Below are 13,851 nucleotides of genomic sequence, written 5' to 3' on the forward strand. Positions count from 1 at the left end.
AAATGCCCAGGGTAGCCTCAAACTTAAAACTGCCTGGCCTTAAACTTTCAGTATTCCTGAGCTGCTGGGATTGTAGCTGTGTATACCACCACGCCTGGCCTGTCATTCCTTTCTAATGCCAAGCAACATTTAAGCTTTCTGTTTTCAGACTTAGATGGGGCGATGTTTCTTGTTTTTACATCATTGTACATATAAGTATGAATATGTAAGTATTTAAGAAGATGAGTACTTAGGTTTAAAACAAAATATTTCTTATTTCAGCCCAAAGGTGCAGACAGGAAGCAAAAAACAGACCGAGAAAAAATGGAGAAACGAACACCTCATGAAAAGGAGAAATATCAACCTTCCTATGAGACGACGATTCTCACGGAGGTAAAAAGATTTCTTTTGGTAAAAATTTCAGCCTTTTTTTTTTTTTTTTTTTTTTTCTTTTTGCCAGTCTTGGTCTTGAACTCAGGGCCTGAGCCCTGTCCCTGGCTTCTTTTTTGCTCAAGGCTAGCACTCTGCCACTTGAGCCACAGCGCCACTTCTGGCCATTTTCTGTATATGTGGTGCTGAGGAATGGAACCCAGGGCTTCATGTATAAGAGGCAAGCACTCTTGCTACTAGCCCATATTCCTAGCCCTCAGCCTACTTTTTCATCCCCACCCCCCCCTTCATTTCCTGTGGTCCTCATGATCAAACCAGGGCTTTAGACATGCTAGGCAGATAAACTATTATAATTGACATTCACCTGCGTAATCTTCACTCTTAAAAGAGAAATATGTGTGTGTGTATTGAAACCTCAGAAGAATAAAGGTTTACTAATTAAGATATGCTATTGAGAAGGTGGCTTAGTGGCAGATTGCTTGCTTAACATGCATGAAGCCCTAGGTTCACTTCCTTAGTACCACATAAACAGAAAAGGCCGGAAGTGATATTATAGTTCAAGTGGTAGAGTGCTAGCTTTAAGCAAAAAGAAGCTCAGGGATAGTGCTCCGGCCCTGAGTTCAAGCCCTAGAACTAGCCCTCCCACCCCCCCCGCAACAAAATGATGTGCTATTAAAATAACAGTATTTAAATGAGACATCAGAGTGAAATGTGCTTTTCTTTATCAAAGCTGTCCTCTGTTTTTAGTGTTCCCCATGGCCTGAGATCACATACGTCAATAACTCCCCATCACCTGGCTTCAACAGTTCCCATAGCAGTTTTTCCCTTGGGGAAGGGTAAGTCTTGGAAACGAATTGGCTTGTATCTGTATTACATATGTGTTTCTTTATATTTCTACAAATAACATCTTTCCAAATCAACAAATACATCCATTTGGTCAGGCTTTGATAATTTTTTTTTGTATTACTAAGGTTTGGATTATCTTCAAAAGAGACTTTAATATAGCCTTTTTGTTTTTGGCCAGTCCTGAGAGTTTGGAACTCAGATCCCTGGCTTCTTTTTGCTCAAGGCTAGCACTCTACTTCTTGAGCCACAGCACCACTTCTGGCTTTTCGTGTTTATGTGGTGCTGAGGAATTGAACCCAGGCTTTCATGCATGCTAGGCAAGCACTCTACCGCTAAGCCACATTGTCAGCCCTAACATAGCCTTTTTTTCCTTCCTTCTTCTTCCTTCATCCTCAGAAATATCATTAGAGATACCAGAACATTTATGGTCAATTTTTAGCAACTGATTATCTGGGTGGTTTCCGTGAGAGAGAGACAGAGAGACAGAGAGAGAGAGACAGAGAGAGAGAGAACTGGGAATTAAACTGGAGCTTTTGCTCAGCTTTTTTGCTCAGGTCTGGTGCTCTACCAATCAGGCCACAGCTCCACTTCTGGCTTTTTGCTGGTTAATTCGAGATAAGAATCTCACTGATTTGTCTGCTAGTGCTGGTTTCAAACTGTGATCCTTAGGTCTCAGTCTCCTGAGTAGTTAGAATTACAGACATGAGCCATTAGCACCCAGCCTATCTGGGTTTCTTGATTTGCCCTCTCACTGCTCACCTTGTGTTATTTAATGCCTCTTCATACCTGCAGCAAGGAGTGTTACTGGGTATCAAAGGCACAGTTGTATAGACACTAAAATCTGTACTGGGTAGAGGGTATTGCTTGGTAGTAGAACACTTGCCTAGTACATGCAAGGCCTTGGGTTCCATTCCCAGCCTGAGGGAAAAAAAAATATTCTTAATAATTATTATAGATCTTTAAGATGATATCCAAAATAAAATTCAAGTATCCCTGGGATGCAGTTAATCTTGCTTTATTGTTTTATTATCAGAGATATTTGAAAGTTGGTATTGACATCAACTCTAGTTTCAAAAAATTGTTGTTGTGTAGTCCTAGTGTTTAGCATGTATTCTGTATAGCCATGTTGGAACTTGAAAATAAGTCAGCAAAAATATGAGTATACTGTTGGATCATAATGTTTGTCTTTTGATTTAGTTGGGTTCTATGATCTACTTCTTGAAATATTTAAAGTAGCTTAAGTATACAAAATGTAACAATCACCAAAAGAAAGAAGTAATTTTAGAAGAAATATGTTATAGGGCCCTGAGATAATGAGTTAGTTTGAATATCAAACTTGAATTTTGCAGCTAAGGCTAAAATAAAGCTTCAGGGTTTTGCTGGGGTTTTTTTATTTGTTTTTTTAATTGAGAGATGAACTGGCCTTGAATTCCTGCCTCAGCCTTCTAGGTAGCTGGGACTATAGACATGTACCACTATACCAGTTTTAAAAAGATCACTTTTGAAAAAGAATTTTTTTCTCACCAACCACAAGGATGATACAGTCCATTTATAGGCATTTTAAAATATTGTCCACAGAGTTTAAGAATTGTGCTTTAATTTTTTTTCCTTCTTTTTTTTTTTTTTGCCAGTCCAGGGGCTTGGACTCAGGGCCTGAGCACTGCCCCTGGCTTCTTTTTGCTAAAGGCTAGCACTCTGCCACTTGAGCCACAGCACCGCTTTTGGCTTTTTCTATATATGTGGTGCTGAGGAATCAAACCCAGGGCTTCATGTATATAAAGCAAGCACTCTTGCCACTAGGTCATATTCCCAGCCCTTTTTTTTTTCTTATAATTCACTATTAGGTGCAACCTTTTCTCCCATAAAGGAAGCATTAGGGAAACAGATAATCAAAAATCAAAAAGAAAAAAATCAGCCAAAGGTATAGAGATAGTCTTTGCATCACAAATTAAGTAGTACTTATTTGTGAAGCTAATTTTAAAATAATTGTTTGCTATACACCAGTGGCTCATACCTATAATCCTAACTACTCAGGTGGCTGAGCCCTGAGATTGTGGTTTGAAGCCAAATCAAGCAAGAAAGACTGTGAAACACTTAGCTCCAATTAATCACCAAAATCTGGACAAGCTCAAGTGGAAGAGCACACTAACCTTGAGCAAAAAAGCTCCAGGTCTGGCACACACAAAAAAGTGTTTTTCAGGTGTAGCTCAGTGGTAAGATCGCTTGCCTGACATGTACAAGGCCCAAGGCTTTGGTGTCAGTCCTTATTACACACACACACACATACCCCACAGAAGTTTTTCTTGTGATAAAAGTATGTGATCATATTACATTGCATAAATCTTAGAATATTTTCCTGTATATGTGCATATTTAATATAATAATGGATATATTAGAAGTAGAAGTAATAAATCAGTTGTTTCTATATACCATTATTATTAATTTTTTTTTTTGGTATCCCCCCCCTACCAGCATACCAGGACTTAAACTTTCTTTTTTTGTTGTTGGTTGTAGGGCTTGAACTCAGGGCCTGGGTGCTGTCTTTGAGTTTTGTTTTTTTTTGGCCAGTCCTGGGCCTTGGACTCAGGGCCTGAGCACTGTCCCTGGCTTCTTTTTGCTCAAGGCTAGCACTCTGCCACTTGAGCCACAGCGCCGCTTCTGGCCGTTTTCTGTATATGTGGTGCTGGGGAATCGAACCTAGGGCCTCGTGTATCCGAGGCAGGCACTCTTGCCACTAGGCTATATCCCCAGCCCCTGTCTTTGAGTTTTGTCATTCACTTTGAGCCACAGCACTACTTCTGGTTTCCTGGCAGTTAATTGTAAAGAATCTCACAGACTTTCCTGCCCTGGCTGGCTTTGAACAGCATCTTCAGATCTCAGACTCCTGATTATAGGCATAAGCTACTGGCACCCAGCATTTTTTTTTAAATCAGTCATGGAGCTTGAACTTGGCCTGGATACCTTCCCTGAGTTTTTCTGCTCAAGGCTAGTATTCTACCACTTTGAACCACATCACATCTCTACTCTGATCATTATTTGGAGATAAGAGTCTCACTGACTTTCCTGCCCCAGTTGGCTTCAAACTATGATCCTTAGATCTTAGCCTACTGAGTAGCTAAGATTACAGGTTGAGGCACCAGCACCCTGTTTAGGACTTGTACTCTTGCTTGGCTTTTTCATGCATAACCAGTTTTGTACTACTTGAGCCACACCTCTAGTCCAGGTCTTTGGCTGGTTAAGTGGAGATAAATGAAGTCTCACTGACATCTGCTAGTGGGGTTAGGCTTTAAACTTCAGTCCTCAGAGCTCAGCCTCCTGAATAGAGTCACAGGCATGAGCCACTAGTGCCTGCCTTCCAGTATTTTCCATTCTAATAAATTACTGGTAAATATTCTTATTTTTTTTACAGTGCTGGAGATTGAACCTAGGGCACTTCAGTCATGCTAGGAAAGTGCCATATTACTGAGCTATATTCCTAGCCCCTTGCAAATATTCATTATGACATATGAATGTAATAATGGAATGGCATTTATGTTACAAGTTTCAATTTGTCGAAATTTTTTTGTTTTTTGTTTTTCAGTAATAAAAAATGTTGCAAGTAACATCTTCCTATAAGGTTTTTAGGGTAGCATAAGCTGAAAAACTGTGTTGTTAAGAATGTTTTAAGAGAGCACAGGTTCTTTCAAATCTCTAATTTAAATCTTTAATTAGAAGGTGAAGAATGAGATAATGAACCCTAGTATGTGCCATGGACTCATCCCTTCATTTTAAATGTTTCTTTAGAAATGGTTCACCAAACCATCAGCCAGAGCCGCCCCCTCCAGTCACAGATGTAAGTCTAAAGCTGAATGTCACTTATTTGTGATTCTGTATAAATGCCCAATTGTTAGGGAATGTTTTCCACTCATTTGTTTATTGAATTTTCACTCTGAGCCAGAAGTCATGCTAGGGATCTAACATGAAATGCTAAGTCAGGACCCTTGAGTTAAAAAGTTTTTTTCCCCCTCTGCTTTCTGTTTGTCTTGTTTTTCAGGCTTTGTATAAATTTTTTAAATTAAATTTTTTTTTTTGAGATGGAAAGTGACTATGTTCCCCACGCTGGTCTTAAACATGTGGCTTAACTGAGCTTCCCACCTTATTTTCTTTATAGCTGTATTACAGGTACCATTGAATTTAAAGAGCATATAGTTTAGTGGGGGAGATAAGTGTAAAACTCCATGGTAGCTCTCATGGTTAGAGAAAGATACTGAAGTGGTGTAAACAATTTCTAAACAAACTACGCCTCTCTGAATGTGGGTGTGTAAGTATGTTTGGCTGGCAGTGTTACCTTCACAAGGTAACAGATGAATCTATTTAGCAACTAAAAATAAATGCTTTCTCCCTTTCAGAATCTTTTGCCAACCACCACACCTCAGGAAGCTCAACAGTGGTTGCATCGAAACCGGTTTTCTACGTTCACAAGGCTTTTTACCAACTTTTCAGGTGATAGTGTATACAATGTTTCTTGATTATAGTCACCTGTCTTTCTCCCAAAGTGTTTTTCTGATAAAATGAATTTCATTAAATACTTGTGGCTTTTTTAAAACCAGCTTTAACTGTATTGTGAGACACTTAAAAGCACCTCTTAATTTGAACTCATTTGAACTTTAAAATGCTTATTCCATGCAACACTTTTTCAAATGTAATTTCCACACAGTATTTCATTAAGGTAATCTGAATTTTTCCTTTGATGTCTCTATATATTGTATTTTATTTATACAAACTACTTTTAATTAGCACTTTGTGTGTCCCAGAAGTGGTAGGAATACACAAATGAATAAGGCATACTTGGTCATCAGAGAAATCATTCATCATCTCATATTAAAAAAGTCAAATAAAAAAGAAACCCTGGTAGATAGGTGGCAGTGGAAGTGTATATCAAGTGAGATGCTGAGGGGACCTCCTGATGTTAGGGAACATGTGGAACATGTCAGGTAAATCCTGTGTGATGAGGAGTCCTGGTCACATGATAGGATGGATGGTATTTCAGAAGGAAGAAAAATTTCCTCCTTCAGCAAATTGATCAGGTTAAGTGGAGTAGTTAGGTGGATGAGAATTGAGACTTTAGAGCAGGCAGGGGTCTATATATAATGCAAAATATGATCGGCTGTAACCTGCTGGTGATGAGGTATCCTTGTAAAAGACCCATTTTAATAGCTGTTAATGAAGAGAATCTTTGCCTTTATCACCTATTTTCCTGTATTCATTCCAGGGGCAGATTTATTGAAACTAACTAGAGATGATGTGATCCAAATCTGTGGCCCTGCAGATGGAATCAGACTTTTTAATGCATTAAAAGGCCGGTATGTAATTGCTGTTAACATAGTAATGAGGTTAGACTCTGAGTTGGGGGGGGGGGGGGCTTGTGTATGTTTCCTAGTCCTGGGACTTGAACTCAGGGCCTAGGTACTATCCTTGATCCTCTTTTGCTCAAGGCTAGCACTCTACCACTTGAGCCACAGCTCTACTTCTAGCTTTTTGGTGGTTTAGTAGAGAAAGGAGTCTCACAGACTTTCTTGCCCAATCTGGCTTTGAACTGCAGTCCTCAGGTCTCAGCCTCTTGAGTAGCTAGGATTTATAGTTGTGAGTCACCAGCATGTGGCTCAAAACATTTTTGGAAATGCCAGCCATATACCAAATAAACACAGATGAAAAATATCCTTTTGTACATTTGTTCCAATTCTAGTATATGTGCTGCCCAAGTGAGCATCCTTTCATTCATTTGATCTAAGGAATTTCCCAGGCAATCCCAGTTTTCATTTCCAGGTAGTTTTTTTCATCTAGAAAATAGTCATTGTCAAAAAAAAGTACTCATTGTCTTTAGCATGAGCCAAGTACTTTTGTAGGGTTTATAGATAAACTGGTAAGCAAAACAGACAAGATGTAGAGTTTGCCTTTTTTTCTATTGTATTGGAGTTTGAATTCAGGGCCTCACATTGCTAGGAAGGTACTTTACCACCTGAGCCATGTCTCCAGCCCTTGTTTTTTGCTTTAGTTATTTTTCAGGTAGAGTCCCACACTTTTTTGTCTTCAGACAGGGTGACATGGTAGGGGAATCTTACTAACTTGTTTTGCCCAAGCTGGTCTTGAACCATGATCCTCCCAACCTGCACCTCCCAAGTACACAGGAAACCACTACACCCTGGCAGCATTTACTTTCTAATTGGGAGAATGCTATATATAAACAATTTAAGTATTTTGGATAATGATAAGGGCTTTAAAAGAAACCAGACAAGCAAAAATAAGTTGGATACCTATAATCCCAGTACTTTTGAAGCTGAGGCAAGAATATTAAGAGTTCAAGGATTATCTAGGCTACAGAGTTGAGCTCAAGCACAGCTTGGGCTACATAGCAAGACCATGCCTCTCCTACCCCACCTAACCCCCCCAAAAAGATTGCCAGCTGTAGAGTACCCGAAATATGGTCAAGGAAGTGCTCTCTGAGGAGGGAGATGTCTAATATTTAAGCTGAGATATGAGAAAGATGAATCTGTGGAGCCATTCAAGGGAAAAACATTCTGGGCAGAAGGAACAATAGGTACAAAGATCCTTTGTCAGTTTTAACTGGAGAAGAAAGAGTTCATTCTTAAATCATAGGAATTACTTAAATGTCTACTTTCAGATGATACTTGTGATCATTTGAAATCCAGTTTTGAAAATTAATTTTTTTGTGGTATAAGGAATAAAACAACCACTGAACTAACCACCAACCCCACAATTTACAATTTTAATCTTATTTGCTTGTTTATTGAGACAGACTCTTTCTGTGTAGCCCATGCTCATGGCTTTGTACTTGATCCTCCTCTCTCAACCTTCTAAGGATTCCACCATGCCTGGCTAGGATTTATAATTTTAAATAAGCAGTAATATTGAGGGAAAAAACAAGTTAGTGGCAACAGAACCAAATCAGTGATTAAAGATAATGGAACAAATTGTGGAGGATTTGTGTTTACCTTACAAGGGATATTGAGTCGGGTTAGCTAGAACTATGGGAAATTTTAAAGAAAAATGAAATTCAAGGGTTAATGACTAGGGAAAAGATAAAAGAATCTTTCAAGGGCTGGTTGTAACTTAGTTGTAGAGTGCTTGCTTACCATGAGCAACCCCTGGGTCTCATCCCCAGCAGAAATAACTTCAATACAATAGGAATAGAAACAAGAAATTGTCATTTAAAAGTTGTTCTTTCTTTTTATTCTTTTGGTGGTATTGAGATTTGATCTCAGGGCTTCCTGGTTGCAGGCACTCTACTACTTGTACCAACCACTCTATCACTACTTTTCGCACTGCTAATATTCAAGATAAGGATTCACTTTATGCCCAGATGGACCTAATGTCAAGCCGCCGCCTTTCTCCTTCCCCCCTCCTCCTCCTATTATTATTATCATTATTATTATTATATAGTTGTACAATTCTACGTCAGGTTCTGACTACAATGCTTCTTGATCAATGTCAATGTCACCCCTTCCATCGTTCTGTTTTCTCTCTTCCATCCCTAACCTCAAGTTACATAATTCAATTTTTATGTAATGTACAATGAATATAATGATTACATTTCACATCTTTCCTCTCTCCATACATGTGCCCTCCCTTCATTATCCTCTCCTCCCTAACACATTTCTTCTTCCTGTAGTTCTTCAGAGGAGTTATTCCTTGGACTCCTCCCCTAAGTATAGCATCTTTTAGTTTGTTTGTAAATGTACTGACCCCTATATATGTTATCATACTGGTTGCATTTTAGAACTAGCTTCCACATAGAGAAAACATGAGTTGTTTGTCTGTCTGAGCCTGGCTTACGTAACATGATTTGTTCTAGGCCTGTCCATTTCCCTGCAAATGACACAAGCTTATTTTTTTTTAATGGATGAGTAAAATTCCAGTGTGTATATGTACCACATTTTCTTGAGTCACTCATCTGTTATAGGACATCTAGGCTGTTTGCATAACTTAGCTATTGTGAATAGTGCAGCAATGCACATGGATGTACAGTGTCTTTACAATATCCCTACTTGTAATATGCTGGATAGATAACCAAGAGTGATATCACTAGATCTTTTTTTTTTTTTTTTTTTTTTTTTTTTGCCAGTCCTGGGCCTTGGACTCAGGGCCTGAGCACTGTCCCTGGCTTCTTTTTGCTCAAGGCTAGCACACTGCCACTTGAGCCACAGCGCCACTTCTGGCCATTTTCTATATATGTGGTGCTGGGGAATCGAACCTAGGGCTTCATCTATATGAGGCAAGCACTCTTGCCATTAGGCCATATTCCCAGCCCCATTTTTTTTTTTTAACCAGGGTTGGGGCTTGAACTCAAGGCCTGGGCACTGACCCTGAGCTTCTTTTTGCTCAAGGCTAGCACACTTCCAGCTTTTTCTGTTTTTGTGGTGCTGAAGAATCGAACCCAGGGCTTCATGATTAAGTAGGCAAGCACTCTACCACTAAGCCACATTCCCAGCCCTGGATCATAGGGTAATTCTCTGTTTAGGTTTTTGGTTTTTTTTTTTTAAGAAATCTCCAGGGGCTGAGGATATGGCCTAGTGGCAAGAGTGTTTGCCTCGTATACATGAAGCACTGGGTTCAATTCCCCAGCACCACATATACAGAAAATGGCCAGAAGTGGCACTGTGGCTCAAGTGGCAGAGTGCTAGCCTTGAGCAAAAAGAAGCCAGGGACAGTGCTCAGGCCCTGAGTCCAAGGCCCACGACTGGCCAAAAAAAAAAAAAAAAAAAAAGAAAAGAAAAGAAATCTCCAAACCACCTTCCAGAGTAGTTGTGCTAGTTTACATTCCTACCAACACAGTATAATAGGGCTCCTTCCTTCCCCACCCCAATCCCTGTCAGCATTTGTTATTGTTTGTATTCTTGATGCTGGCTACTCATACTGGGGTGAGATGGATTCTCAATGTTGCTTTGATTTATATTTCCTATATGGCCAGGAATGTTGAGCATTTCCTCATGTGTTGATTACCCATTCTTATTTCTTCTGATATATCTACATTTAGCTTCAAGCCTTCTTATTTGTATTTCTCCAAGTTGCTGGGATGACAGACATATTTCTACATCCAGCATCCCTACAGCTTGGCATGACAGGTACAACCTATAGTCCCTAGCCATTTTTCAAGATGGAGTTTCAGGAACTTGCCCTATTAGCCTTAAAATGAAGATATTCTCCTCCCAAGTAGCTGGAACTGGAATTAGTCTTGAGCCACCATACTCAGTAGATATTTCCTTTTCAAGTATATACCTAAAAATCATGTCTGTAATCTTAGCTACTCTGGAGGCTGAGAACTGAGGGTCATGGTTTGAAGCCAGTCCAGGCAGGAAAGTCTGTGAGACTCTTCTCCCCAATTAACTACCCCCAAAATGCCAAAAGTTGTGGCTCAAATAGTGTAGTGCTAGCCTTGAGCAAAAATCTTCAGTGATAGCACCCAGACCCCGAGTTCAAGCCCCAGGACCAGCACCAAAAAAAAAAAAAAAAAAAAGACCAGATTAAGAAGGGAGGAAGGGGGCTGGGGATATAGCCTAGTGGCAAGAGTGCCTGCCTCGGATACAGGAGGCCCTAGGTTCGATTCCCCAGCACCACATATACAGAAAATGGCCAGAAGCGGCGCTGTGGCTCAAGTGGCAGAGTGCTAGCCTTGAGCGGGAAGAAGCCAGGGACCGTGCTCGGGCCCTGAGTCCAAGGCCCAGGACTGGCCAAAAAAAAAAAAAAAGAAGGGAGGAAGGAGGACAGGAAAAGGACAGCTATTAAGATGGTAATATAAGAAATAAGATCCTCCAGTTTGGTGTAGTAGCATTTTTAAAGAAAAAAAAGGTGTATTTTGAACCTGATCTATAAAATAGTGAGTCACACATTTTGAAGGTGTATTTTTTTTTTTCTTTTGTCGGTCATGGGGTTTGAACTCAGGGTCTGGGCATTGTCTCTGAGCTCTTTTGCTCAAAGCTAGCATTCTTCCACTTTGAGCCACAGCACTTCTAGTTTTCTGGTGGTTAATTGTAGCTAAGTTTTCATGGACTTTCCTGCCTGGACTGTCTTCAAGCTTCAATCCTGAGATCTCAGCCTCCTGAGCAGTTAGGATTACAGGCGTGAGCTATTGGCACCTGGCAGCATTTTGATTGTTTTTAACCTTTACACCGGAACTCACAAATTGAAATGACTACAGGAGCCACATAGGTACTGTGAAGGAATGCCAAGGTTTCCCTAAAAAACACACATAACAAGTAAGGGGAATATGATTGTTTTCATGTGAGAATGAGGATCCTAGATCGCCAGAACTGAGTTTTTAAGAAAAGTCAAAGTTTCGACATGTAGATCTCTTGTTGGAACCAATTCATGTTCAAGAATAGAAACAATCACTGAGGAGCTAATAAAACATATAAATGAATTGTATTTGTTCCATGAACTGCCAGTAAACAACCACTGCCCTAGTAATATTGACATACAGTCTCCCTTACAATGTACTTACCAAAAAAAATTATAAAACTAACAGTTCTTTTCTACCTCCTTCTACATCTGTAGGATGGTACGTCCAAGATTAACGATATATGTCTGCCAGGAATCATTGCAGTTGCGAGAGCAGCAGCAGCAGCAGCAGCAACAACAGCAACAACAGCCGCCTCAGCATAAGCATGAGGATGGAGACTCAAATGGTACTTTCTTCGGTAGGTGGTTCTGGGCAGACCAGGACAGAAAGATGACAGTATGACTTATGGGCATGTATGATGGGAGTTTATCAATCAATTTGGCATTTTCCAGGAATAATAGTAATTTTTCGTATGGATTGAGTTCCTAATATATGCCAGTTGCTATTCCCAACACTTTCTTGTTGGTGGTTGTGGGGCTTGAACCTGGGTGCTGTCTCTGAGCTCTTCTGCTCAAGGCTGGTGCTTTACCTCTTTGAGCCACAGTGCCACTTCGGGTTTTCTGGCGATTAATTGGAGATAAGAGTCTCACGGACTTTACTGCCCCTATTTGGCTTTGAACCGAAATCCTTAGATCTTAGCCTCCTGAGTAGCTATTTTACAGGTATGAGCCACCAGTTCCCAGCTCCAATATTTTTTACATACTTTAAATTTTATAATAATCTTTTTGTCATAAATTTTATTATTTTTGTCAACATTTAGATGAAGAAAATGAAGCTAAAGGATGTTAAACTTGTCCTAGGTCTTATGGCCAAAGAGCAATGATCTGTATACAGGCAGTGTGATTTCTGAGTCTTAGAGAAAAGTAAACATTCCTAATGGTCAGATTACCTATGAATGCAGAGAACTTTTGTACTGACTGCTGTTGCTCTCTCCCTCTTTCAGTATACCATGCCATCTATCTAGAAGAACTGACAGCTGTTGAATTGACAGAAAAAATTGCTCAGCTTTTCAGCATTTCTCCTCGGCAGATTAGCCAGATTTACAAACAGGGACCAACAGGAATCCATGTGCTTATCAGCGATGAGGTAGGGTTTTGTTTTTTTTTCCCACTACGGTTGATTACCAGATGATAATTGAATTTGTTAGAACATATAACAAGAGCAAAATCAATTTTGTTAGGACAGAGCTGTATTTTCCTTCTTCTGTGTGTGTGTGTGTGTGTGTGTCTGTGTGTGCGTGTGCACTTGCCTGCACAGATGTGTGTATGTATGTATGCCAGTATTAGGGCTTGAACTCAGGGCCTGCAAGCTCACGGTTGGTGTTCTACCACTTGAGCTATAGCCCCGCTTCTGACTTTTTTGGTGGTTAATTAGAGATAAAAGTCTCACAGACTCCTTCCTGAGCTGACTTTAAACTGCATTTCTTGGCCATTTTCGAGTGATGCCTGATCTCATCAATCTAGTGGGAAGAGTCAGGATAATCTGTCCGAGAGTGCTCCGCTGGGGAAAAAAAAATCACTAAAAAAAAAAAAAAAAATCTCCAAAAATAACTGAGAGCAAAGAGCAGTCCACAGAACTTTGGAGTCAGCGCCGTCGGTTTTGACCTTTAGGAGAGAACCAGTTCTGGAAAACAACCTCTAACTTCATTGAATACTGAACATAAAAGTGCATTGGAACATGATACGAGATTAAGGTTTCAGCAATTATGGAAATGAAAACTATAATTAAACAGCCCCTACTTAACCCAACAATTCTCTGTGGATATTGCTATCTCTACCTCATGGAAAAAGTTTTATTAAGCATTATTTCTCTTTAAGCATGATCAAAATGGAGAAAAATTAATGTCCTAACCATTTTAAATAGATTTGACTCTAATAAATATAGCTATGTCATTTAACAAATCTGAAAAAAAATAAATAAACTGTATTTCTCAGATCTCAGCCTCCTAAATAGGTAAGATCATAAACATGAGCCACCAACACCCAGCTAGAAATCTATTTTCTTTCTTTCTTTTTTTCTTTTTTTTTCCGGTTCTGGGGCTTGAACTTAGGCCTGGGCACTGTCCCTGAGCTTCTTTTGCTCAAGGCTAGCACTCTACCACTTGAAACCACAGTGCCACTTCTGGCTTGTTCTGGCCTTTTCTGTTTATGTGGTACTGAGGAATCAAACCCAGGGCTTCATATGTACTAAGCAAGCACTCTACCACTAAGCAATGTTCCCAGCCCTAGAGCTCTATTTTC

The 13,851-nt window shown here is 39.8% G+C and overlaps 1 protein-coding gene across 5 annotated transcripts in view; it reads left to right on the forward strand.

Annotated features, from left to right (window-relative positions):
• Positions 1 to 13,851, forward strand: part of Tfcp2 (transcription factor CP2) — a 59,855-nt gene that overhangs the window by 41,657 nt on the left and 4,347 nt on the right. For 4 of the 5 annotated variants that reach the window (XM_048364333.1, XM_048364325.1, XM_048364322.1 and 1 more), the window contains 7 exons: positions 262 to 372; positions 1,117 to 1,205; positions 4,999 to 5,047; positions 5,604 to 5,697; positions 6,467 to 6,557; positions 11,767 to 11,909; positions 12,555 to 12,697. In XM_048364333.1, the coding sequence (XP_048220290.1) occupies positions 262 to 372; positions 1,117 to 1,205; positions 4,999 to 5,047; positions 5,604 to 5,697; positions 6,467 to 6,557; positions 11,767 to 11,909; positions 12,555 to 12,697 (720 nt within the window). The remainder of the gene's footprint in view (positions 1 to 261; positions 373 to 1,116; positions 1,206 to 4,998; positions 5,048 to 5,603; positions 5,698 to 6,466; positions 6,558 to 11,766; positions 11,910 to 12,554; positions 12,698 to 13,851) is intronic. The other variant, XM_048364342.1, reaches the window with a different exon arrangement.

Source organism: Perognathus longimembris, chromosome 1, assembly GCF_023159225.1.
Source record: "Perognathus longimembris pacificus isolate PPM17 chromosome 1, ASM2315922v1, whole genome shotgun sequence".
In the NCBI taxonomy this organism is placed as follows: domain Eukaryota; kingdom Metazoa; phylum Chordata; class Mammalia; order Rodentia; family Heteromyidae; genus Perognathus; species Perognathus longimembris.